The sequence below is a fragment of the Stenella coeruleoalba genome, assembly GCF_951394435.1.
Source record: "Stenella coeruleoalba genome assembly, chromosome: 1".
Lineage (NCBI taxonomy): Eukaryota > Metazoa > Chordata > Mammalia > Artiodactyla > Delphinidae > Stenella > Stenella coeruleoalba.
The window spans coordinates 42,392,406-42,419,267 of record NC_137169.1 but is presented as its reverse complement, the minus strand read 5'-3'; the positions used below and the strand labels follow the sequence as shown (position 1 = coordinate 42,419,267).

Here is a 26,862-nt window from a genome sequence, read left to right as displayed (position 1 = left end):
CATGGCATAGTCATCCACCCAGTTGCCCAAGCCTGGAACCTGGGAGTCATCCCTCTCACCTCCCTCCCTCTCCTCCACCCTGGTCTCCAAGTTCTGCTGATTTTATCTTTTTGATGCCTCTCAAAGCTGTTCATTCCCCCTGGACTATTGTAATAGCCCCTAACTTTTCCATTTCCTCCAGTCTTCCCCTTTCCATGCATCCTGCAGACTTGTCTTTTCTAAAGCACAAACCAGACCATGTCATTTTTCTGCTTTAAAGTTCTTCTATGGCTCTCTATCATAGAGGTGAAAGGTCAAGGCTCTCCAGGGGAGGAGCTGTGACCTGCCCAGCCCCGCTTCCCATCACTCTCTGACCCTCACTCTGGTCTGGCTTTGTAGGGCTCTCACAACTGTGCTGGGCTGCTCAGGGCTACTTCTGCCTGGAATGCCATCCTCTACTCCTGACATTCACCCTATAAGATTCAACTTTAGGTGACATCTTTTGTTATTAAAAAAATTTTGTTTTGACTTTTAAAATAAACTTTTAATTCAAGGGTAGCACATATAGAGAAAAGTGCACACATTGTAAGTGTACAGCTCAATGACTCTTCACAAAGTAACCAGCACCCATGTAACCAGCACCCAGATTAAGACACAGACTATTACCAGCCCCCAGAGTCTCCCTTGTGCCCCACCCAGCTGCAAGCCCCCAAAGGTAACTATTGATACTATCCTGACTTCTAATACCATAGGTTTGATTTGTCTGGGGTTTTTTGTTTTTGTGGGGTTTTTGTTTGTGTGTTTGTTTTAATTGAAGTATAGTTGATTTACAATGTTGAATCAGCAAAGTGATTCAGTTATCCATATGTGTGTGTGTGTGTATATATATATATAGATATATATATATATTCTTTTTCAGATTCTTTTCCATTATAGGTTATTATAAGATACTGAATATAGTTTCCTATGCTATACAATAGGACCTTGTTTATTTTATATACAGTAGTTTGTATCTGCTAATCCCAAACTCTGAATTTATCCTTCCCCCACCCCCTTTCCCCTTTGGTAACCATAAGTTTGTTTTCTATGTCTGTGAATCTATTTCTGTTTTGTAAATAAGTTCACTTGTATCATAGTTTAGATTCCACATATAAGTGATATTATATGATATTTGTCTTTCTCTGTCTTACTTTAGGTGACCTCTTTTAGAGAAACTTTCTGAGCCCACCCTGAGTCAGGCTCAGAGGCTTTCTGGGCTCCAGCATCTTTGCTTCCCTCTCATGGCTCTCATTCAGTTTTTCAGCAAACATTCTTGGGCACGTACCATGTTCCAGGCATCGTACTAGGTAGTGTGGATATGGTGTTACTTATGACATACAAGCCCCTGCTCTCAGGAGACCACGTTCTAGTGGGAAAGACAGATTAAACAACTAGGCAAATAAATGAGTAAACACCAGAAACAGATGCTGTGTAAGGCTTAAAATAGAGCCATGTGATAGACAGTAAAATCCATCTTTCCCAGAGCATTCCCTGCAGTGAGGATAGCTCCTGTCAAAGCCTGAGATGTGTCTGAGGAGCAGAAAGGTGTGTGTGTTGTTGAGGATCCCTGCCTGTTGGGATCCAGGGGGCAGGCTGCCCAGAAGAGGGCCGAGTTTGGATTTCATTGTGTGTTGGGAGCCACTAGAGGGCGTTAAAGAGGTGACTCATATTTAAAGATGATCCAGCTACCCCATGGAGAAAGGATTTTAACGCTGGGGCGTGGTCACCCCTTTCTGTCTCCCCACCACATATGGAGACGGGATGGGGTTCATCTGCCCCCATGTCCCCGAAGCCCAGCACAGAATGCTTCGGTTTTGATGAGAACCTGGGGGGATGATTTCTGAGGAGGGTGAGATCACAGTTGGGGTGCTGAGGAGCGGCTGGGTTTACATGGATTTCTTGCCTGCCTGCCCTCCTGTAAGAACCCAGCTGTGCTCTGTCCTGCAGGCACCCTGCGTGCTGCAGTGTAGTTGAGGGCCTGAACACATGTACCTTTCTACTTCAGCTGGAACTTGCTGGACACAAATACTCAGAGAATTCTGACTCCCAGTCGCCCTCACAAGATCTCACACCTGGGGCAACAAACCAGGTCTCCTTTCTCTCAGCTCGGGACCTGTGACTTCTCCACCCTCAGGCCTCACCCACCACGCTGCCTGTCTCCCAAAGCCTGGCTGAGGGGTGAAGGGCTTGGGAGGGTGCTCGGCCCCTGCTCTGCCACTTACATACTGGCTCTATGACCCTGATTCAGTCGCCTGACCCATGTGAGCCTTAGTTTACTCAGCTATAAAATAGTAGCTACTTACCAAGTGGCGGAAGACCTGGTGAAGCCGCACTGGTAAAGGACCTAACAAAAAGCCACCGAGCATATTCAGTGACCAGTAAATGTGAATTCACTGGTACGAGGGAATCTTCCTTCTGAGGTATTTGCATTGAACAGAGGGGATTCAGAATGGTTTGGGAGCCAATGGTGGGATTCCAGGCACCAGGACTGGGTAGCCAGGGACTGTTAGGAGAGGGAAATGATGCCTGTGCATCTTAAGATGGGGATGGCCACCTACTCGGCCTACAAACAGGGTCCCTTCCCAGTCATACCAGTAGCCCCTGCCCCCACCCCATGGCTGCTCCCATAAGAGACAGCACCAGGATCAGAGGGGCAAGTGTAGGCAGGCAGAACGCTTTTTTAAAATAAATTAATTCATTTCTTTATTTATTTTGGCTGTGTTGGGTCTTCGTTGCTGCGCGCAGGCTTTCTCTAGTTGCGGTGAGCGGGGGCTGCTCTTCGTTGCGGTGCGCGGGCTTCTCACTGTGGTGGCTTCTCTTGTTGCCGAGCACAGGCTCTAAGTGAGTGGGCTTCAGTATCTGTGGCACGCAGTCTCAGTAGTTGTGGCTCGCAGGCTCTAGAGCGCAGGCTCAGTAGTTGTGGCGCACGGGCTTAGTTGCTCCGCGGCATGTGGGATCTTCCCAGACCAGGGCTGGAACCCATGTCCCCTGCGTTGGCAGGTGGATTCTCAACCACTGCACCACCAGGGAAGTCCAGGCAGAACGCTTTTGAGAGAGTAACTCAGTGGTAGAGCTTGTAGGAGGGAGGGGCCGCCCCAAGAATGGAGGGGCCCTGCTGAAGAGGCTGGGGGCCTGCTGGGCTGTTGTTGGAAGATTTCTTGCTCTTGGTTTGAGTCTGAGCTCAAGGAGCTCTCAGATGCCTCCAGGTAGGGAGTTTCGAATTTGGTGACTGGAATCCTTGGGCAGCTATGGGGTCCCTTCCTTGGGACTGGATGTGGACTCAAGGCCAATGCTGAGTTTTCACCTCAGATCCTGTGAGCTGAGGCATCTGTGATCACCAGACTCATGATTTAAAATTCCAAATGTCTATGATGTTGAAGCTACTGACCCCAGGATTCTGATTTACCCCCTGTTGCTGAGGGCAGCTGCATGGAGTAGGAGAGGGCTCTGGTGTGGCAGGCACAATGTGGTCCCTCAGATCCTCAACCCCTGGTGAGGATACCATGGAAAAACTCCAAGTAACCTTTGTCCCCCTTTGTCAGTTATGGAGGGATTCTGACTTGGGGTATTTTTGGTCCTTTCTTGAGGTCAATGGAAAATAGATTATTTAGGGTGCAATTTCAGTTCTGCCAGCATGCCACATTTCCTGAAATCTCTTCAATCTGTAGCTCTAGTTGCTTGAGTTGCTTTGTCCTTCCCCTGAAAATTTCTGCCTCTCAGCTCAGTTTCTGTCTGTGGTCAGCTCCATTCTCTCCTAATGCTCACCTACTTCTCTACTCAATGCAAGACAGGGATGCCAGCCGTTTCCAAGCTCACGTCCTGGGACAGTAAGACAAAGCAGTGGAAAGTCCTCTGGAGCCACACAGGTTGATTTTGAATCCTGACTCCGGGCCTTTCTACCAGTGTGACCTTGGACAGGTTGTTTTAAGTTCTCTGCGCCTCAGTTTCTTCATCTGTAAAGTGAGGGTAATGGTAGGACTTGCCTCACAGGGTTGTTGTGAGGACTGCATGAATTAGTTTATGCAAAGCACAGAGGACCGTCCTTGACACATAGTCGGTGCTATACCCAAGAGTGTTACTGATTATTATGATTAGTCTCCCCAGGCCAGGAGAGAAAGGGGCTTCTCCACCAGCTCTAATATGAAAAAGCTCAGGGAAGTATTCCAATTGGCTCTTCTTTAACCAACCACTGTGTCCTGAGAGGTGGGGTCAAGGAAGAGAACGCACCTTCCGTTCAGCCACTGGGGCAGGAGAGGAGAGGAGGAGAAACAGTTCTCTAAAAACAAGTGGGTGGCAGGGAAGGGTTCAGGGCGGGGAGGGTTGTAGCATCCATGTTGGCCACATGGCAGGCCTTAAAATAAAGCCATAGTTTCATGAAGTACCCAAATTATGATTTCCTTGGAGCACCGCTGACCATCTGTCTCAGTCTTCCAGCTGTTGTTGACCCCCTGGGAGCTGGGAACTAGTCCCTTATGAACCCTGCTTGGGACCTGTGCCACGCACCACCCCCTGCGATTGTGGCTTTGCCAGCCCTAGTCCCATTCTCTCCATGACTACCACCACCTCCCTGGCCTGGAGAGGGTGTAGGCTCTTTGCTTTATCACCCCATCCCAAGGGTGGGACAGACCTTTCCCCTAATTCCCTACCACTTGACTAGGACCAGGCTGTAACTTTTAAGGCCACCTTGGGATGCAAGGAATGAGCAACTGAGTTTTATGATTCTGTGGCTTCTCTCCAAGCCCCTCAACCATCCTGGAAGGAGCCTTCCTGCAGAACTTCTACTTCTGGGAGGGCCCAATGTATGTCTTCCAGCATCTTCCCTCCCGAGAGAGGAGGAAATTTCTGCCTTAACCAAGACAACCAAGCCTTCCTTTCCTTTCTCAAGGTCAGCCCTTTCCCAGGTGAACGGCAGTGCAGAAATCTACTGCTTTCAGGTAAAATCCTTTGCCCAGCCTACTAACTGGCTGGTTATATTATAACCCAGACAATTATATTAGGAATTATGACAGTGGGTGGGACATCAGGCACCCATCCAGGTAGACCTGGGTCTGGTCTATTCCTCTTTTTTTTTTTAGATGTTGGGGATAGGAGTTTATTAATTAATTAATTTATTTTTGCTGTGTTGCGTCTTCGTTTCTGTGCGAGGGCTTTCTCTAGTTGTGGCAAGTGGGGGTCACTCTTCATCGCGGTGCGCGAGCCTCTCACTGTCGCGGCCTCTCTTGTTGCGGAGCACAGGCTCCAGACGTGCAGGCTCAGTAGTTGTGGCTCACGGGCCTAGTTGCTCCGGGGCATGTGGGATCCTCCCAGACCAGGGCTCGAACCCGTGTTCCCTGCATTAGCAGGCAGATTCTCAACCACTGTGCCACCAGAGAAGCCCTGGTCTATTCCTTTTGATTTCCTTTTTCCCCCATCAGACAAAGTTTGTCCATGCATGTTCCCTCCCACAGCCTCAGGTGTTCCCCTTACCCCCTCGCGGAGTTGCCCTACAATACCCACCCCCTGTAAAAATTCATCTCCAGCTAAGAAACGGCCTCCCCCAGATAGAGCATCCAAGTGTCAGATTGAAGTAACTCTGCTCTCTTTCCAAGAAAATTGCTGGGTGGGTACTTCCTTTATATCAGTGACTGAAGGGCACACCCAAGCACTGTCCCTGAGTGCAGGCCAGGCCACTCAAAGGGGGATGGCGGCTCCCCAGGCTCTGAGGACAGCACTGCACTCAAATCGTCACCGTTCTCCACCTGCACTTGCCCCTGCTCCCTCCAGCCACAGCTTCTCTCCCCGACACCCTCTTAACTAGGCCCCTGCCTCCAGAAGACCTTGTGCCCTTCAACTCTGCTGCCTCAGTGATCTGTAATAACAGCGAGATCTGCCCTTGGCTGTGCCCTGACTTGACATGCATCATCATCTTCGATGCACCACAACTCTGACCGGGACCCCTGTTGTCTCCAATTCTAATAGATGAGGAAATTGAAGCCTCCTCATACTTTCTCAAATGCATAGACATTGGGGTTTTCTTTTTAGTACTGGATGTGTAATTTTGTATTCTGCTTTTCTCATATTTTTCCACCTTTTCAAAAACTCATTCATGCAATAAATATTTATTGAGCACCTACTGTGTGCCAGGCACTGTTCTGGGCACTGAAAATATGTTAGAGAACAAAGCTGGAAAAAAAACCGAAAACAAACTCTTCTTTTGTGGAGTGTAGAATTTAGTAGGGAGAGACAGAGACTAAACGAATAAGCAAAATATACAGGATGTCAGATAACAACTGCTATGGAAAAAATAATGCAGGGCAAAGGAATTGGGAGAATGAGTGTGATGGTTCCATTTTAAACAGAATGGTCAGGGAAGGCCTCACAGAGAAGGTAACATTTGAGCTAAGTCCTGAAGGAGGTGAGGGACTAATCATGTGAATATCTGCAGGAAGAGCATTCCAGGCACAGGGAACAGGAAGTGCAAAGGCACACTCCTGAGGTGGGAGCGTGCCTGACATATTTGGAGAAGAGCAAGGAGGCCAGTGTGGCTGAATAAGAGAGTAAAGGGAGATGATATCAGAGAGAGAGATGGGGGTGCAGGGCATCCAGGCCTGGTGGCCAAGCGAAGACTTTAACTTTTGCACTGAGCACGATGGGAAGCCAGTGCAGAGGTGTGAACAGGAGCGTGACATGATCTGATCAAGTGGGTCTGGTGCTGTGTAGAGAGTAGACAATAAGGGGACAAGGGTAAGAGCAGAGAAAACAATTAGGAGACAATGCAGTAATCCAGGCAAATAACTTCTCTATAAATTTAATATCTGCAGAATAGTTCACCCTACAAATTCACTATAATTCACTGAACTAATTCCTTATTTTTTTTAAATATATATATATTTATTTATTTTTGGCTGTGTTGGGTCTTTGTTGCTGCACACGGGCTTTCTCTAGTTGTGGTGAGCGGGGGCTACTCGTCATTGTGGTGCACAGGCTTCTCATTGCAGTGACTTCTCTTGTTACGGAGCACAGGCTCTAGGTGCGTGGGCTTCAGTAGTTGTGGCTCGCGGGCTCTAGAGTGCAGGCTCAGTAGTTGTGGCACACGGGGACCAGGGCTCGAACCCGTGTTCCCTGCACTGGCAGGCGGATTCTCAACCACTGCGCCACCAGGGAAGTCCCTGAACTAATTCCTTATTGATGGGCATTTAGGTTATTTCCAGCTGTATATTATAGGAAACACTATGATGAACATCAATGTACAATAAATCTTTGTGTCTGATTGTTTCTTAAGACATGTTTGCTACCCAGGTGTTACTGGTCATCTTTTTGAGGCTTTCAGCCCCTAATTCCAGTTGCCCTTCAGAAAGCCAGTGCCACTTTCTACTCCCACCAGCAGTGAGTGAGGTAGCACATTTGCCCTGAGGGCATGTAGTAGGTGTCCAATGGATGCTGCTCTGTCCTTCTGGACCTGGCCAGGTTTGGGTGCACATCATAGGGGAAATGCCTCTTCTCTGGACAGCCTTGCATAGTTCCAAAGCTCTTTTGGGTTCATTTGCTTATTTAATGCTCACGACAGTCTTGTTATCCCTGCTTTAAGGGTGAGGAAACTAAAGCTCAAAGAATAATGATAAGGCCCCATTCCAAGAGCTTTATGTATTTTATCTCGTTTAATCCCTACAGCAACCCAGTGAGGTTGGTGCGATCAACATCTCCATTTCAGAGATGCAGTGCAGGGTGTCAGAGGTGGCGTATAAGCCCTGGCTTGCAAACCTGCTCTCTGAACCATTCCCTGCCCTGCCTCGAGCTAGTAGGATGACTGACTTGCTTGGGGCTGTGGAGCAAGGACATGGTGGGGCAGGAGTCCAGCCAGATCTTCCTGGTCCTGCAGCCCAAGTTCTAACCTCTGACGGGATGCCACTCGATGCCAGAAACCCTTCATTAGCGTTCTGTATCCTCTTTTCACTCAGAATTGTTCTTGGTCCTTTGTGCCTGACTGGAGGCTCCTTTCTTGGACCCACCCTTGGCAGCTCCTGGAGACCAGACTTTCATAAAAGAGCTCAGATCCCAGAACTGAGAACATCAGAGCAGGGAGGGTCCTTGACTTCCTGGTGCAATCTTCTCTCCCTTTTATATTTGGTGGGGAGAGAGAAACTAAGGGCCAGAGTGAGGCAGTAACTTGTCTGAGGTTCACAGCTAGTAGGGGCCAGAGTCCTTGAGGAGGAAGGGGGCTGGCCCAAGGAGCAGGCCTCGTGCTCCCTAAGGGCCTCTCTCCAGGGAATATTGAAGAACTGTGACTGGTTCAGCCCTCTTCCAGGGCCCTTTGTGGATGGGCCTGTTTACTTGTGAATTATTAACGAGCCCAAGCCTGTAGCCTGCTGGGTGGGGCTCACTCACTTTAAGAAAACCTGCTTTATAGCCACTGGGAGGGCTCTAGGGTCTGAGGTGGATAGTTCTGGGCTTTAGAGACAGTGGGGGTGGGGCTAGGGGGTGGAGGCTTTCTCCAGGGAGAGGTCTGGAGAAAGGCACTGAGAATAGGGAAGGGGACAAGGGGTCACCCAAGTAATGCTCAATAAGCATTACTACCAGCACCCCTGAGAGGTTGGCACTATTATCCCAGGTTTACAGATGGAAGACTGAGATTCAGAGAGGAGAACTGACTTCACAGCTTAAGCTCCTTCTACGATGGCATCACTTTTCACATGCTCACACCCCTATTTCTGTGACACACACACACACACACACACACACACACACACACACATTTCCACACATTTTCTCTACAGGATAGAATTGAGACCTGGTTTAAGATATGGCTAGACCTGAGTCCAAGTCACACTTGGTCCAAGCCTCAGTCTTCTCATCTGTAGGATGGGAGATAAAGCTACTATGGAGCTTTCTGGAGCATTCTGAGGAGGTTTCACTAAACAGATACTTATTGAAGACCTTCTTCTTTTCTTTTTTAAATTTTTTTAAATTTGGCCACGCTATGCAGCTTTTGGGATCTTAGTTCCCTGACCAGGGATCAAACCCGGGCCCTGACAGTGAAAGCACCAAGTCTTAACCACTGGACCACCAGGGAATTTCCTGAAGTCCTTCTTAAGCTGAGAGATGGTATTGGTGAAAACAGTCTATATTGAGATGTCTCAGGGCCACTGAGAAGTGCAGTGAGCCCAGTGGTTTGTTCTTACAGGCTGGGGAGAAGATGAGAGAGGAAAACAGGCCTCGCATCTCCCAGGCACCAAGCACCAGAAAAAAAGGTCCCCTGGCAGGGGAGGAGGGAACCCAGGACTCAGGATGCTCTCCTGGTCCCCTGGGAATGAGCAGGTGACCTGAGCAGGGTCACTGGGGTTGGGAGGCAGAAATAATGGTGACTCACAGGCTCCCCAGGGTTGGGGCTAGGAAGGAGCTCTTGGGAGCCGGGAACTACCCAGGTGGAACCCTCAGGAGGGGTGGGCCACTCTGATGCTCTGACTCACCGGGCGAGTGGCCCCAGCATCACTGCCACCGTTGTGGCATGGGCAGAGTTCCAGCTCTGAAGGCAAAGCGGAGCCTCAGTTTTCCTCTGTAGAAGGGGGAGAATAATAGCATCTACCTTGGCACTGTCACCACCATCGTCAGGGCACTTATGTAACACCATAAGCACATGCTAGGCACCATTCTGGGCGTTTTACACATAATGCTGAATCCTCACAATGACCCTTTGAAGCAGGCAGTACTTCCATCTTACTGATGAGGAAACTGAGTCTCAGAGAGGTGGTTAAAAGTGTGCATTAAACGAGATAATCCACGTTATATACTTAACATGCGTGGCACATAATAAGCCTTCGATGAACATCAGTCATTATTATAATCATTACCTCAGAGGAAAATGGTAAAGTGCTAGGCTCAGTGTTCAAGTTTTTGGTGATTAGTTAGGCACTTATACAGAGATGTCAGACCAGGCCCTACCCTCCAGAAGGTCCCAGTCTGATGGCAGAGACAGTCACATACAAACCTCACTCCACCCCCACCCTACACAGATGGTGTTCACCCAGGGTGATAGGGGAGGTCAAAGTGGGTTAGAGCAGTGTGTGCCCAGGAAGCCCCTGACCCATCTAGGGAGGAAGGGCTTCCTGGAAGAGGAGGCATCTGAACTGAAACCTGCAGGGTGAGTAGGAGCTTTCGCACAGGGCAGGATTTTAATAAATGTTGGTCAAATACAGTAAAGATTTACTTTGAAGCTAATGTAGCATAAACCTTCAGAACTCCTTACTCACCTGGCCCCTCCCAAGGCTCTGGGAGGACCCTGGCAATTTTATTTTGGTAAATTTGTATTTTTTTTTAAAAAAAGAAGCCTTTCAATTGTACGATTTTGGATCATCCCTTGGTTAAATGAATGAATAATATGTGACAAGGAAGAAGGTGTGTTCCAGGCAGAGGGAACAGTATGTGCAAATGCCTAGAGACCTGAAAGTGCCTGGCATGTGATAAGACCCCCCAGCCCCCCACCGCCAGCCTCCTCACCCAGGCTCCTCTTTACACACAGTGCTGGTCTTCTCACCAGCTTCACAAACTCCAGCTGTCCTCAGTGTACCTTTGCCCACTTCCATGCTTTTTCATCCATGTACCCATCTGGTACATCCTTTCTACAACTTCATTGTGTATAAATAATACAAACTTCAAGGCTCAACTCTGTCCACCTTCTCCAGGAAGCCCCCAGCCTATATAGCACTCTCCCTTATCTGGACTTCTGCAGATGACAGTGGATGTTATCATAGCCCACTCCTTGTAGTTAATTATCTTTTCCATGCTTATGTCAGAATCCCAGAGGTGGGATAACCCTTGCTAGTGAGCACCTGGCTCTGCTCACATATGGACAGCATAAGAACTCACTACCTTTCTAGACAACCTGTTTAGATTTAAACAGTAATCTCCTAAACCTCTCCCCTCTGCCACCAGGCCCAATCTGCCTGGCTCTCCCAGGACCTAGTCCAAGCCCTCTTTCTATCATGGCTGCTTCTACAGACTCCTCCTGTTTCCTTTTCTAACATCCTGGAGCTCAGGGCAGATCCAGGGGTGCTGGAGTCCCTCCTCCTTCTGTCCCCTGCCTTTGTGAAGGGACAGCTCTAATGGCAGCCACGTGCTCTGATGAGTCATGATTAAGAGTGCTCTGATGAGTCATGATTAAGAGCATCTGGGGCCTGGACGTGGTAGCTGGTTAACTCTTCATGGGCCAGTGGCTCTTCTGCCAGGAGACCAGGTCGGCTTCAACCCTGGTCCTAGACATATACCTTAGGGCTGGGCACACAGTAGGCATCTGAGGAGTGTTATGGGTGACCCCACATAGGCCCTGGGGATTCAGGGGAGAGGGGACCCAGAAGGCAAGGGTGTGCACTTTGGAGTCAGGAGGGTTGAGTTCCAATCACGACTTGCCGTTTTTTTTAGGTGAGTGGCCTTGGGCAAGTCACGTGAACTCTGTACCTTAGTTTCCCCATCTGTAAAATGGCAGCTATGGGGACTATTTGAGGAGGCGAGTGTGAACTGCTGGCTAGCAGCGAGTGCTAAACCGCGTTATTTTCTGCCTTCTGGTCTCCTGCAAACACAGTCAAGCTGTGGACAGGTGGGTGGGATTAAAATCCAAGCCTGACTCTGGAGGCCATGTCTTTCTTTGCATGAATGCCTCCGACCCGATGCAGTAGGATGATGAAGGGCTTGGGTCGGGGGCGGTGAGAGTGGCAGGGAGGTGGACCTCAGGCCTAGGAGAACTTCCCGGGACCACACTGGTGGGGCTCCTTAGGAAGGAGCGAGCCCCCGCTCTCGGGGGCATGGGCTGGGCAGACCTTGGGCGCCCAGGGGTCTTACCCGTCAAAGCGGAGGTGGGGCGGGGGCGCCTTCCGCTGGCGGGCAGGCCCCAAGCAGCCCCCGCCCGCTGCTGGGCCCGCGTCTGCGGTCGGCCTCGGGCGGGCGGCGGCCTGGCCCCACTGCGCAGGTGGGCAGACCGAGGCCCGGCCCTGCCCCGCCGCCTTCCCCGCCCCCGGCGCTCCCCTCCCCGGCCGGCGCGTCCGCGGCTCGGCGGCACAGCGCCCGCTCGGGGTTCCGGCGGCAGCACCTGGGCCGCGGCTGGCGTCCGCGGGGGCACGCTGTCCGCCCCCCTTGGCGATGACCACGGCCGGCTCCCCGGGCGCCGTGCCGGCAGGGTAAGTGCGCTGCGGAGCGGCCCCGGAGGGCGCGGGCGGGGCGGGGCGGGGGGCGGCGCCGGGCCTGGCCTCCCGCGAGGCCCGCACTGCGGCTTCCAGCCTCTGCGGGGCGGCACCGCGACCCCCGCCCCTCCCGGCCTCCGGGTGCTGCCGCCGCCACCTTCGGAGAGCGGGGAGGGGGCTGCGCGGGGACGGTGGAGGCCCTGGGCACCCTGGGTCGGTCGGTCACTCCCCGCTGGGTCCCAACTTTGTTAGGAAGCTGTGGCCACAGCCAAGTCAGAGCCTCCTTCCTCCGCTCGTGGCGTTTACATCTCCACACCTGTGGGTGGGCTCTTATTGTCACTTCCGAAACAGGTGAGGAAACTGAGCAGTAGCTCTTAAATGACTTGTCTTAGGTCTCCCAGGAGGTGAGAAGTGGGCCTGGGATTTGAACCCAGCGATGCCAGACAGTACTTCATGTTCGGGGATATTCGGAGGAGTTAAAAGACTAAGATAGGAACTGGCCCGGCCCACCGGGCACAACCGGAACAGGGGTAGTAAAGGTGGGTGTTGTCACTTTCAACGTGGCACTTCTGCTCATCCCCACCCCACCCCGTTGAGGAACCCTGTAGGACCCCTACACCGCCCCTGTAGCAGTGACAGCTGCCAGCTGCTGGGAGACCTGGAGCAACTCTGCCATTCCTGGACCCCCGTGGATAGGGGCTGGGAGCCCTGCTGCTGGGAGCCGGCACTGCTAGGAGGTTGCTGGGTGGAGATCCTGCGCAGGTGAGCTGGGAGGGCTGCCGTTCTGCCTGGAGCCTCACCACCAGGGACAATATTTGCCTAGGGCCTCAGGGCTAACACATGAACAGGGAGGTGACTCGGCTGGTGCCAGCTGTCAGCTGGAGGCCTCCACAGGGCCTGTGTGTGTCCCAGGCTGAGGGCTTGGAAGTTGGGTAGCCGGTGGACACCCTGGCCTGGGGGAGGGTTGCCTGGTGAGTCAGGCAGTGTTTTGTATGACATCGACCAAGTCCTTTATCCTCCCTAGACTTCTGGTCTCTCCTTTGGAAAATACAGGGAGGCTGGGCTGGCTGCTCCCTTCCTTCTCTGGGCTGGTCTTTGTAAATCTGGAAGCTGGTTAAATCCCTTCTGCCCAGTCCTGAGCACCACCCCATTGGGCCCAGAAAAATGGTTTCCAGGAGAGAAGGCAGGCATGGAGCAGGGCACCTATTAAAGAATCCTGAACTCCCAGACTAGACTCCTCATTCATCCTTCTTCCTTGCACACTCACATCCCTGACTGAGTCCTCTCTACAACCCAGGGCTCCTCTGGCCCCTCCTTGGGCCTCCAGGGCAATGAGCCTGCTCTTCTAGCACTGGCAGGTCATCCTCACACTAAACCATACCTACCCACCTGCGTGCCCTCCAGGTCCATCTGTCCCTGGCCCTGTTCAGTGCCATTCTGGTGGGGTCTGGGCAGAGCAGGAGCAAAGCAGTTCCACCTTCACCATAGACACTCATTCAGTCAGTCAACAAACACTCCCAGGCCTGCTCTGGGCCCAGCCCCATGTGTGAGGCTCAGTGGTGAAAAGACCAACATTTAAATCTCCTCCACTTTAAAAATTATGAAATATTTTCAGCCTTCAGAAGAATATCACAAATAATAAAACGAACTCCATGCCCTTGCCAGCAAGCTTTTTCAGATGTTAACATTGTGCCCTGTTTATTTCATATTCTTTGTAAGACATAAAGCATCCCTGTGGACCAGCCCACCCTTCCCTCTACAGAGATAGTCACCATCCTGAATTTTGGTTTTATCATTTCTCTGTCTGTTTTTATTCTTTTGCTGAGTAGGTATAAGCCTAAAAAATGCGCAGCTCTTTAAATTTTTTCTGTAAATGGAGTCATATAGCACCAATCATTCTGCAGCTTGCCTTTTCTCACTCAGCTTCAGGTTACTGAGATCTAGCTCTCTTGATCCTTGAAGCCCTGGTCCCCACTTGCCTTGAAGTATGATATGCCACCTGATGTAGAGACCATCATTTATTTATTTATCCAGCCTTCTTGGTGAACACTGAGGTGGTTCCCCGTGTCTTGTTATTCAAACATTGAATATTCTTGAATGATTGTCCTTTGCACATATGTGAGCGTTCTTCCATGTTGCCAGGTAGGAGTGGAATTGCTGGGATTTTACAGGATATGTGCGCTCAATCTTTTAAAGTTACTTAGTTTCATTATAAAAGTGGTGCCGCTCAGTAAAAGAAATGATGGAAATACATAATCTTAGGGAAAAGAATGTGCTAATGTTTCCCGAATACTTCCTATTGTGCTTTCCACTGTCTCAGTCATTCTTCCCAGCAACCCTGGGAGGTAGGTCATTCCCATTTCATTGATGAGGAAACTGAGGCTCATAGAGGTTAAAGAACCTTCCCACGTTTCTCCAACAAGTGATTGCTGAGCTGCAGCTTGAGTCCAGGGTTGTCTGCTTTCAAAACTCCGCGCTACCTAGGCCACACCACGTCACTCCCTGCCACGTGGTACTCGCGTTATGCACAGCTAAGCGGGACTCTGGGAGCAGAGTCACAATCGTATTTGCAATTTAGAAAGGTCACTGTGGATGTGACAGATCCCCACGGACAGGTTGCCTTACCCCCTGAGCCAGAAGTTCCCCCCGAATGCTGGAAGGAAGTAAAAGCCAGCTCTGATTCCAGTCTGCTCTCTGAGTGACTGCCTCGCCCTGCCTCCACTGCCCCACCCATCTCACCCTGACTGGGATCCGGGTAGGAGGGCTTCCTGTCTCCAGCGGAGAAGAGGGTCCCCCAGCTCTGCCCATCAGACACTGAGGTAGTGGTTTACAGGCAGACCACCGTGGGGAGGTGGGAGGAAAGGGGAGTGGGGTGGCCCTCTTCTCACTTTGGCTTCAAGCCCCCTCCCCCGCTACACTAAAGTTCCTGGTGTTAGTTGTCACCAGCCATGCTCCACGCTCCATCCTGCTCAGCATCCTCCCCATACCAGAGTTTCCACCCGGCACAGCAAAGAGGCCACCATCACCACTTGGGAGCCCAGGAATATTTTGGCCTGGGCCCCGGCAGGGTGGCTTGGAGCAGAAAGGCCTTAAAGACGTGGGGACAGCCTGCAGAGAAGTGGGGACCTCAGTCACAGCCAGGGGAGGGTAATGGTTTGGCAGGTTGCTTTTGCAGAAAGTATTTCTGTCTTCTCCCAGGTTCCTGGGAGGAGGACATCGGGTTCCTGTCTTCACTGTCTTCACTTATCTATCAAATGCAGATAAGAACATCTGGCTCTTGGGGCTGGTGGGAGGACTGAGTGAAATAATGCAATCATCAATTTAGATAACTTGAAGTGATATTCTCATAGTGGTGATAGGTGTTTGTTCATGCTATTATTAGGTCAAATGGGGCCAATGTCCCCAGCCTGCCTGAGCTCCCCAGCCAGCTGGGATGCCCCCATCCCACCCGTACACTTACAGGCCTTCCAGAGCCTCTGTCTTCTCCACCTGCTCCATGATGGCCTGTGCCCCCTCCTCACTATGGTATCATGCCTCCAGCCCTTTGCTCACACTCTTTTCCTCTTCTGGGACTTCCTTCTCCATCTTGTCCTCAATTCAGGGCCATCTTATCCAGAAAGCTTCCTTGACGGCACCCCCCTCACTTCCGGGCCTCCCCAGCCCCCAGTGACCCCCATGATCACGGCCCTGATGGCTCTGGCCGTCACTGTAGCCCTCAAGGGCAGGCCCACATCTGGGTCCAGTTTCTTTCCCCAGAGTCCAGCCCCAGGCCTGGCCCAGAGCCAGAGATGGGTGGATGTTTGTGGCAGGGAAGAAATCAGCTCCAGGGCTGCCCCAAAGCAGCTGCCCGTCTGGAGAGGTCACCGCAGACCCACCTCATGACAGTTAAGGGGAAGTGGCGCTGGGGCTGCCAGGGGAGGGACTATGCATCTCTGTGCTGTCTGTGCATCTTTCTCTCCAGGTAGACCAAGGAGGCAGAACCTCTTGACGGGGTTGGAGGTGGGGGTGGGAGCGGGGTGTGCGCAGAAGTGGGAGGTAGGCTCTCGACTCTGGAATTGTTTAGAGATGGGCAGAAGCCAGGACAATGGACTTGACTTCCTGGCTCAGGCAGAAACGGGTTAGAACCCACGCTTAGGCGTGTGACCTTGGCCAAGTCACCTCTCTTCTGTGCCTCAGTCTCCTCATCTGCAGTGGAGGTAATAACCCCACTCCACAAGGCTTTGTGAGGGCTCACAGAGAGCACGCCAGTTAAATGCCTGGGGCAGTAGGTACTCACTGCCTTTTCATTGATTCATGCAACAGAGACAGTGGAATGAACACCACTCACTAGGCTAAGCCCTGGGTGCCAAGGAAGACTCTGTCCCTGCCTCATGAAGAGGCGGGCAGAGGCTGCTTCCAGTGGGGCCTTTTTGGCCCTGGAAAGGAACTTGATCTTTATCCTAAGAGTAGGACAGGGAAGGATTTCAAATCCAGAAGTGACATGGTCAGATTTCGGTTTTAAAAAGATAATTTTGGCTATTATGAGAGGGACAGAGTAAAGGGAATAATGCTTCCTACATTATCCCTTAAAAAAACTACCTAGTGGCTGGATGAGTTACAACATACATCCTTTAAAATACATTCCTGAGTGCCCACAGAAGTAACAGATCCTCTCAGGCCAAGAATTCAGAGAGAGCTGAAATCAGGCTGGTAAATTAGATGAAGCCACAGCAACTGAGGGTATTTACAAATTCCAGAAACCTAGAATCTTGAATTTTAATGACACTTAAGGAATGGGAAATAAGGACTTGGGGCTACCCAACGACAGTGTGAAGAGTTGGAACTCAGCCTCCCTACCACCTCACGTGAATCTGCCACCTTCAAAGGGCGTCCTCAGCAAATAGGGGCATTGACTAGAAAAAACACCCACCCACCACGAAGGGAGGTGGCAGTTCTTGTGGGACAAAGAGGCTCCCTAGACAATTATACATGTTGGTCTGCCCTCACACAAATTTCAGGTTTGAATATACACTACCTCTGTGGTCCTGGGTATGCTAAACTAAAAAAAGTAACATAAATGGTCTTGGGGGGGTGGTAGCACCCCAGGGAAGCTGGCTGAAGTGAATGAAAATCCTCTCTGGAGGAATGGATTCTCATTTCAAGATCCCTTCGGGATCAGTCAAATAGGAGCTCATGGTAAAATTACAAAACACACAAAGAAACAAGTCGCTGTGAGCAATAGATACCAGAAGCAAGAAATAGCAGAATTAAGAGTCTAAGATCCTAGAGTGTTAAGATATTGATTATAACTGATTGTGTTTAAAATGTATAAAGAAATCAAAGATAGACTTGCAACAATACGCAGGGAACAAAATACTGCCCAAAATGACCAAGCAGATTTGAAAAACAACCAAGTGGAATTTCTGAGATGAAAAATAAAATCACTGAAATTAAAAACTCAGTAGAGGATAAGTAGCGGATGAGACCCACTTAAAGAGAATTAGCGAAATGAAAGATCTAAAGAAATTACTTAGAGTCTAACAGAGAGAGTGAACGAGATGGCAAAGAAGAGAGAGAAGAGGCATGAAAAACAATAAAATGGGATAACAGAGAGAGAGAAGAGTTAGGAATGGACAGGAGTAGAGGAGGGGTCTTCCATCAGACGTGGGTACAGATGGTAGTGGCCTGGACTGGGGGGCACTGGGTGTAGAAGGAAGTGGATTAAGAGATGTTCAGGAGGTAGAACTGATAGTGCTTATTGATGGAGTAGATGACGGAGGCCAGGGGGAGGATGTGTCAAGGATGACTATTTCTGACTTGAGAAACTTGGTCGAGGGGTACTATTTATTGAGATGGCAAATCTGGAGAACTGATTTGGGAGAACAAACAAGAGTTCAGTTCTGACCAGAGCATGTTTCATTTTGCCTGGGAAGTTCTGTTGATGCATCACAGAGGAGGAGATATTAGAGCTGGGCCTTAAGATAGGTGTAGAAGTTTACCTGGTGGAGAAAGAACTTTATTAACTTTGGGGGAAAAGGATCTCCTTTCAGTACGATCATCGAGACACTTTTTAGAGCCTTCTCTACTTAAAAGCGACCCCTTGAGAAGAGACATTCATAAGACCATCAGACAGGACTTTTGGGATCATCTCTCATCTTTCAGATGGGAAGCTGAGGCTCAGAAAGATCAGGGATTTGCCCTCCTAGCCCAAGACTCTCCATCCATCCATCCATTCATTCATTCACTGACTTAACCTATATTTATCAAAAGCCCATTTTGTACCAGATACTAGGTGCCGGTGATACAGCAGTGAACAAAACAAAGATTCCTGCCCTCAGGAAGCTTATATTTTAGTGGAGGGAGACAGATAATAAACACAAAAATAAGTAAAAAAATATATATGTCAGAGGGTGGTAAGAGCTATCAAGAAGTGTAAGGACTGGAAGGAGGTCGGGTGTACTGGAGGTGCCATTGGGAAGGTGGCCCTTGAACATAAAAGGCCCTGACAGCTCTTACAGGGTGGCTGCCCACTATGGCCCATTGTGACAGCGCCTGTGGGGTTCTAGAATGCAGGCCTGAGGAGGCCAGGAGAAGGCCTAGAGAAGACACAGGAAGAAAAGAGCTGAAGTGGGAGTTAGTGGGTAGGCTGTGCCCCCCAGTGGGGGCAGAAAAGTCCAATGGGTCGGAAGGGCCACAAAGACTCCTTTTACCCTTGTGAGAGGTAAGATAAATTTATTCCTGAGGTTTCCTTGCACCAACCCACCACATCCCATCCTCAGCCCCTCCCCACGATCTCAGATGACACCACCCCCCTCTGCTCCCCCTCCCACCTTTAGGAACACTTAGAGGTAAGTCCAAATTGTCCTGTCTCTTAGTACAGAGTGGGCAGCCTGGAGGAGCTCATGACAGGCATCCAAGGACCACCAGGGAGTTCGAGTGGGCCTTGGGCGGCTCTGTTCCAGCCAGGACAGTCGAGCCTCTCAACTGAGGCTCTGTTGAGAGCTCCCAGGTCATGCCTGTGTCTCTCCCATCAGGACTCCTGTGAGCAGCCTCCATGAGTCCCTGGACCAGTGCATGACCGCCCTGGACCTCTTCCTCACCAACCAGTTCTCAGAAGCACTCAGCTACCTCAAGCCCAGGTGAGGCTTAAGCCCAGGTTGGGGATGGAGGGTGTGTGTGTGTGTGTGTGTGTGTGTGCGCGCGCGCGTGCGCGCACGTGCATGCACACATGTAAGTGTAGGGATGGGGATGCCAGATGGAGAACCAGAGGTTTTATGTGAGAGGAACCCTGTGTAACTCAATGCCTTCAGCCTTCTGGGTCACTATGACCCCTGAGAATCCCATAAAAATGGCTCAGGGTCCCCATTCCACAGCCAGGAACAGCCAGGCCCTCCCCAAGGTCACTGTGACTTCCTTCCCCTCAGGTCTTGCAGCTTCTTCCACTTTGATTTCTTGTTCCCACTGAATCCAGCTCTAAAACAGCCCCTTTTTGTTATTTTCCTCCAAAGCACTGAAGACTTGAGTTGCTTTTACTCAAGGCTTTAGGGCAATGATGACAGTAGTTTAGCCATTTCTTCTAGTGTTGACTGCCTTATTTCTTTTTTTGGCTGCATTGCGCGCAGGCTTTCTCTAGTTGCGGTGTGCGGGCTTCTCATTGCGGTGGCTTCTCTTGTTGTGGAACACAAGCTCTAGGCACGTGGGCTTCAGTAGTTGCAGCACGCGGGCTCAGTGGTTGTGGCACTCGGCCCCTAGAGTGTGCAGTCTTCAGTAGTTGCGGTGCATGGGCTCTAGGATGCGCAGGCTTCAGTAGTTGTGGCGTGTGGGCTCAGTAGTTGTGGCTTGGGGCTCTAGAGCGCAGGCTCAGTAGTTGTGGCACACGGGCTTAGTTACTCTGTGGTATGTGGGATCTTCCCCGACCTGGGATTGAACCCGGGCCCCCTGCATTGGCAGGCAGATTCTTAACCACTGCACCACCAGGGAATTCCCTGCCTTATTTCTAAATAATATGCTTAGAGTGCTCTTTCTTTACTTACCACTTTTTTCAATTTTTTAAAAACTGAAATTAAGTTGAGATATAATTCACATACCATAAAATTCACTCTTGTTACTTTTTGCTTTTACACATCACCTGATGGTTGACAAGAATTTAGCTTTCTTATACCCCTGCCTCACCTCCCTTCCCTCCTCCTATCATTATATCACAATATCTGGCTAAATCAGTAATCAGTATTTTCATTATTATAACTATGTAATTATGCTCATTGCAGAGACAAGTCTTACATTGTAAGATTACATTTTCTTTCTGGAGTTAATAATTGTCTTGTTTTCTTCATTTGCCTGATTCGCTATACGTTTATCCTGAACTCTTTATAACTACTGCATCAAGTCATGAGGTTTTCCATAAATACTCAGACATATCAGGTAAGCCCTCAGTCCCTCTTTTTCCTGGAAACCTTTCCCCTGGAAGACAGGCCTGTTTACTGGCCACCTTCCAGCCGGCTCCTGGAATCCCCTTTGCTTCTCCCCTGTTTGCTTGGCCTGGCTTTTTCTCTCTCATATCTGTATCCTCCCTCATTTAACTAGAGCAGGTCCTCTAGAAATTTCCAAAGAAAGAGTTGCATGAATATGATCTTTCCCCCTCAGAATTTTGAAGGCGTTGTTTTCTGCCCTGTTTTCTGGCATGTACTGTAGCCGGGAGAATCCTGATTCTTCTTACATGGCATGGGGTCTTTTTTCCTTCTCCAGAGATGTTTAGGATCTTCTCTTTTATTCCTGCAAATCTGAAATTTCACAATGATGTGCCAGAATGTAGGTCTTTTTACTTGGCATTTTTTTTGTTTGTTTGTTTTGGCTGCGCTGGGTCTTCGTTGCTGCACACGGGCTTCCTCTAGTTGCAGCGAGCGGGGGCTACTCTTCATTACAGTGTGCGGGCTTCTCATTGCAGTGGCTTCTCTTGTTGCCGAGCACAGGCTCTAGGCGCACGGGCTTCAGTAGTTGCAGCACACGGACTCAGTAGTTGTGGCTCATGGGCCCTAGACCACAGGCTCAGTATTGTGGCACACGGGCTTAGTTACTCCGTGGCATGTGGGATCTTCCCAGACCAGGGCTCGAACCCATGTCCCCAGGTTAGCAGGCGGATTCCCAACCACTGCGTCAACGGGGAAGTCCTCTTGGTATTTTTTTATTCGGAAACTGAGTTCTAGGAAATTCTCTCGTATGATCCTTCCACGTTCTGTTTCCCTTTCCTGGGCTTTGTTTAAGGCAGGTATTGGACTTCCTGGATCAGTCCTCTTCTAAGATATTTATCCGCACACCACCCCCCTCGCATTTCTTTATCTTTTTTCCTCTGATTTATGGGAGAGTTCCTCAACCTTATCATTAAATCCACTGACTTTTCTTTCTTGTGTGTAATCATATGATTAATTCCCTAGTACTCTTCAGTGTTCTCTGAATGTTCTTTTTTCCCTAAAACATCTTATTCTTTGTTTATGAGTGCACTGTGTTCTTTATATGTATATTTAAAAATATGAGTGTCCTGAGGATAGGACCTGGCATGTAGCAAGCCCTCTAATAAGTATTTATTGTTGTTATTACTATTAGCACAGAATATTATCTCTTTTAAAAGTATTTTATTCTTTCCCTGCATAATCTTGGCTTTCTCCAGGTTTCCTTTTTCTGTGTAATGGGGGGAGTACTCTCCTCATGGTAGGGTGGGAGGCGCTACCCTGAAATGCCCGATGGTCCCTGGCTGGCTGTCTGGTCGTATTTAAGAGCACATTCACTCAAAGGCCAACTGGAAGGTCTGGGCCAAGAAGCCTTGTAATTGGTGGGATCAGCTTTTGGATGATCTGGCAGAGAGCGGGCCCCAGATGTTAGCTTTTCCAGAGAAGAATCCTCCATTCCTCAGTCTGGACAGAGAGCCCCTGGCTGCCTGAGTTCCGGGACTGGGATAGGGGTGAGGGGCCAGGGGTCTAATCATGTCTGCTGCCTGCTTGCCCGATCCCCTCTTTGCAGCTCTAGGTTGTCCTCTGCCACAACTGGTTCCCCCAGGTCCCCAGGGAAAGCAAGTGCTGGGGTAGGGGGACGGCTTTCCCCAAGCCTCAAGCCAGGCCTGTTCAGTTTCTCTAGACCTGACTGACCCATTGATCTCCTGTCTGGGGTCAGTGGCCCAGCTTCTGAGCGGGGCAGCTCCAGGGCTTGGTGGTCTTGAGTCGTACGGTAGTCCCTCCGCGAGCAGTCCTCACACCTCATCCCCACCCTCTGGGGGGATCCAGCTTGAGGTACGGCAGGGCCGGGTCTGCTCGGGAGTGGGGCTGCTGCCTGAGGCAGGCCAGGCCCCATCTTGCCCCATCATCGAACATCCAGGCTCCCCTCCCAGTGCTTTAGGGAGGCTCCCCGGCTCCCCTTCCCTCCTGGTCACTACCCGTCCCGAAGTGGTTCCTCTCTGCCACTGCCCCCTCAACGCCCTCCTCCCGCCCTCGGCCCCCTCCTCGCTGAGGGGCTGCCTCGCCTTCCCTCACCTCAGGAGGGCCCTCTACTAGGGGTCCTGCAACTCAGGCCCCCGAGAGGCAACGCCTGCCCTGAAGGAAGCACCACAGAGAGAACAGGCTTCCTGTGAGGCCACCTTTCATCTCACACGTGAGGCACTGTAACCTCTCTTTCTCTTGACTCCTGCCCCATTCCGGAAAAGGGTCTTTGCTTTCTTTTGAGTTGAAGCGCTTCCTCCCCAAACAGTGGATGTCATGAGCACACTCCCCGTCCCTTCTTGTGACAACCAAATAATGTTTCCAGAAATTGCTAGCTGTCAGGGGAGAGGTGGGCAGATTCAGTAAAAATACCTCCCCATCTCTGTTAAGAACCACTGGTCTAGACAAAATAATTCTTGCTCAAAAACGGTCTGCTCTCCCCATTCACAGCCACTGAAGCTGTGAAGGATGCTGGGGGTCAGTGTCATCCACTGCTCCCCATAGCACGCGTGGTGTCTCGTTTCACTGTCACCCACACTTTGCCCTCGGGGAGTAACTGAGCTCTCCAAGCCTCCCCCCACCCCAGCTTCTGCTTTCCCTTTTTCACTTCTTTCTTTTTTCTTTCCCCCAAACTAACACCAGAACCTGCATGTTATACTACTTTGTTGTTTGTTTGTTTGTTTTACAGCAGGTTCTTATTAGTTATCTGTTTTATACAGATTGGTGTATATATGTCACCATATATACACCATTTGCTTTCCTTTTTTCACTTCTTTGAGTAGCTTCTGGTTTATTTTACTTCACGCTGTGTGTGTCCCTGAGCACTGTCTCTGGAACATGGTAGCTACACTACTCATTTGATGAAAAACATGGTCATGGTTGATAAGCAGCAGGACCAGGATGCACATCCAGCCCCATTCAGCTCCACAACCGACACTTTGCCTCCTGGGCCATCCTGGATCTCAAGCAGGTGGAGTTTCCCTGGCACAGGAGGCCTCACACGTGCCGCGTCTTCCAGGAGGGAGGGAAGGAGGTAGAACAGGTGTGTGGGGCCGAGGGAGGGTGGTGTGCCCCTGCACTGTCCCGGATCCCTCTGGGGGAGGAAGCGAAGTCCCCCGCTGAGAGGAAGGGGCCAGGCTGGTGCTGGGCTGGGGAGGTGGCAGGGACTGGGCAGAAGTTCATGAGTGGCACGATGGGCCGAGGCTGGGGGCCCCGCTCAGAGCGTGCCCGTCCGTGTGGCTGGCGGCTTCCTCCTGCCTTGCTCAGTGGCAGCGCCGCGGAGAAACTAGGCGGTCGCGCGGCTCCTAACAGGGCAGCGGGAGTTGGCAGGCCAGCAGTGAGGGTTTTGACAAGAGAGTGGCTGGTATGAGGAAGCTCAGCTAGGGGGTCAGGGAGAGAGGACAGGCTGGAGGTGGGGGGATGGGGCAGTGGGAGTGACTGGAGAGAGCGCACAGGCGGCAGGCGGGGAGTCTGTGGCTGGGAGGGTGGGTGGTATCGTGCAGGACTCCAGAAGCAGAGCTGGCCTCTGGGCTGACGGGGAGGTCAAGGTGTGAACCATGGGATGGGGCAGTTGGGCGCCTGGGGCCCGTTCACTCGGCAGCACCTCAGGAGTGCCCTCTTGTGGCCGGCGGTGGGCCGGGTGCTGGGGCTGCAGTACTGAGCGGGGCGTGAGCCCTTCTCAGGGTTCCTCACTGCACCAAGTGAAACAAGTAATAATGGCTTTAGGACCAGCCACATACCTTCCGGGGTGCACTGCGACGTGAAAATGTGGAATTCTTTGTTCAAAAATTATTAAGGGTTTCAAAACGGTGACAGCAGAGCATTAAACCAAGCATGGAGCCCCGTGTGACTGCACAGATCGCACACCTGTGTTCAGCCAGCCCCGGAAGTCTTCCTGGAGGAAGTGACATTTAAGTTGAGAGAGGTTGGATGAGAAGGAGTCAGCCAGATGGAGAGGGTATTTCCAGGCAGAGGAACAGCCAGTGCCAAGGCCTGGCAGTGAACAAGGGTCTAGTGTATTTGAGGAAGACAGATAGTCAGCCTGGCTGGGGTGGGGAGAGCTGGGGACGGTCCCAGAAGGGAGAGGGCAGGGTGATGGAAGGTGGACTGGGGATATGAGTCCCCCAGAAGGTGGTTGGGCTGGAGAGGAGGGCGGCGAGGTGGGTCTGAGAGGCGTGGGGGGATTTCATGAGGGTGAAGGAAAGTGGCTTGGAGGCAGGGGGTCTGTCTCTGAGACAGGCTGCAGGGGGGCATCCTCGCCCAGAGAGGTCCTCGGGAAGTAAGGCCTTAGGCTGTGACTGCAGGGGTGTCCCCAGGAAACAGCAGTGGGGTTTGGGTCAGAGTCAGTCGTCCTGATGGTGAGGACAGGATGGCTGATGAATAGCTGACAAGGGCCTGAGCCCTGGCTACTGGCAGAGGAGGGAAGGGCTGGAGGCCGCTGGGCTTAGCAGACCTCCAGGTGGCCAAGGAGTCCCCAGTCCCAACACCCTGCTTTTCCGATGGCTCTTCCAGTGCCCTCCCCATCTTGACAGCTTGTCTAGGCCTGGCAGGTGAGACCCCATTGGGCATCATGTCCTAGAGGTGGGTCTAGCTCAGAGGTGAGGGGATCGTTGCTTCTAGGGGTCTGGTCGCCATATGTACAACAAGGACTTTGTGGAGTGCAGACTAAACTTGGGGTGCCTGAGGTCCGGGGGGTTGTTATACCTCTGTGCCCTGAATCCCAGTCCAGACCAGAGTTGGGGGCTTCCACGTCATGGGCTGGGGAGGGGCTAGGATTCCCAGCTGCAGGTGCCTGTCGGGGCCTTGGGCCTCAGACTAGAAATTCCATTTCGCCTGCCAGCTGCCCAGGAGGGGCTCTCCCTCCTACTGGGCTGGGCAGGTGTGGCTGAGTCTGGGCCTGGGACCTGGGGGCAAGGAGGGTGAGAGTTGGAGAGGCCTGGGGGAAGGGGATTATCTGGGAGGTGGGTCTGTGTGCTGCCCGGGAAACCCTTCCTCAGGGAGAAAGTTTTTATGTAGGGCAATGACCCTTGACCCTGGCAGGACACAGAGGGACTCAGACTCACATTCATTGAACATCGGTGTTATGGCCCTGGCCTGGGCACCCTACTTAAGTCACCCAAAGTCCTGGGAGAGAAGGGTTATTGTATCCATTTTACAGAGGAAAAGCCTGAGGCTCAGAGAGGCTGCAAGACTCACGAGGATCACACAGCTGGTGACTAGCGAGGCCAGGATTCCAACCTGTGTCTGAGAGACTCTGAAGCCTGAGTTCTGTAACCCCACTGCAGACTGTGGCCTCCTTTCCACAAGCCACTGCCCTCAGATAAGCAGTTCTAGCAGAGACCTGGGAGGTGTCCCAACAGCTGCCAGGACTGGTCTCCTTCATGAACCTTTGACTTCCAAGGATAATATCACCTGAGAATCACCCAGAAGTAAAAAAGCAACTTAATTTACAGAGGTGCTTTATGAATGAGGAACAGGTGAAGTCTTATGATAGAATAGATGGTCTATAAACCTTAGTCATCTTCTCTCTCCCCTGAAGTTCCCAGCATAAGCCTGGCACTGAGGAGTTTGGAAAATAATTAATAAGGGGGTGTAGGGAAGGGAGCAAAAAATCGCTGCAGCATCTACTGTGTGCCAGGCAAGGGTAATCCCCAGCCAGACCCACATGGACTCGGGTGGGCCAGCATTATTGTCCCCATTTTGCAGAAGCATAAATCAAGGCCCAGATACATTGTGACTTCCCCACGTACAGAGGAGGACTGGCATTGGTCCCATCCTTCCTTGCCTGTTGCTCTCTGCGTGTGTTAGATTAAATGCCACCCCTCTTCCCCCCAACACCCTTTAGATGCAAGGTCTGGGGCTGTGGCGGAGCTGGGAGACAGGATGGGGAGGCTTCCTGAGACCGGCTCGCTCAGCCCTGTCACGTTGGTGCTGAGTCAGAGATAAATCTCACACAAGCGCTGTCCTTGAGGAGCCCACAGTCTGGGAGAGAGCTGAGCCTCGGCTGATATAAGTTCAGTGTGACCTGTGCCTCAGTTATAGACACATGCTCCCTTTGGGAGGGAGCCCTGGATTCCCAGTGGCCTTTGAGGCATTTGAGGGCCTTCACAGATGAGTCAGGAGATGCGGGGGTAGGGGATGGGCATTTCAGGCTGAGGGAACAGCAAGGACAAAGGCCTGCAGGAGGGAAGATGTGGGCTTTTCTCGAGGAGAGTGTGTGTGGTTCAGTGTGGTATGGTCTTGAATGTGAC

At 51.2% G+C, this 26,862-nt stretch overlaps 1 protein-coding gene across 5 annotated transcripts in view; it reads left to right on the top strand.

Annotated features, from left to right (window-relative positions):
* Positions 1-26,862, top strand: part of TTC39A (tetratricopeptide repeat domain 39A) — a 60,989-nt gene that overhangs the window by 1,034 nt on the left and 33,093 nt on the right. Inside the window, exons 1-2 of one of the 5 annotated variants that reach the window (XM_079899275.1) lie at positions 11,647-12,164; positions 19,181-19,285. In XM_079899275.1, the coding sequence (XP_079755401.1) occupies positions 12,127-12,164; positions 19,181-19,285 (143 nt within the window). In that variant the 5' untranslated portion in view covers positions 11,647-12,126. Of the gene's footprint in view, positions 1-11,646; positions 12,165-12,491; positions 12,519-12,900; positions 12,930-19,180; positions 19,286-26,862 lie in introns of those variants that run through there. The other 4 variants (XM_079899276.1, XM_079899277.1, XM_079899274.1 and 1 more) reach the window with 4 other exon arrangements.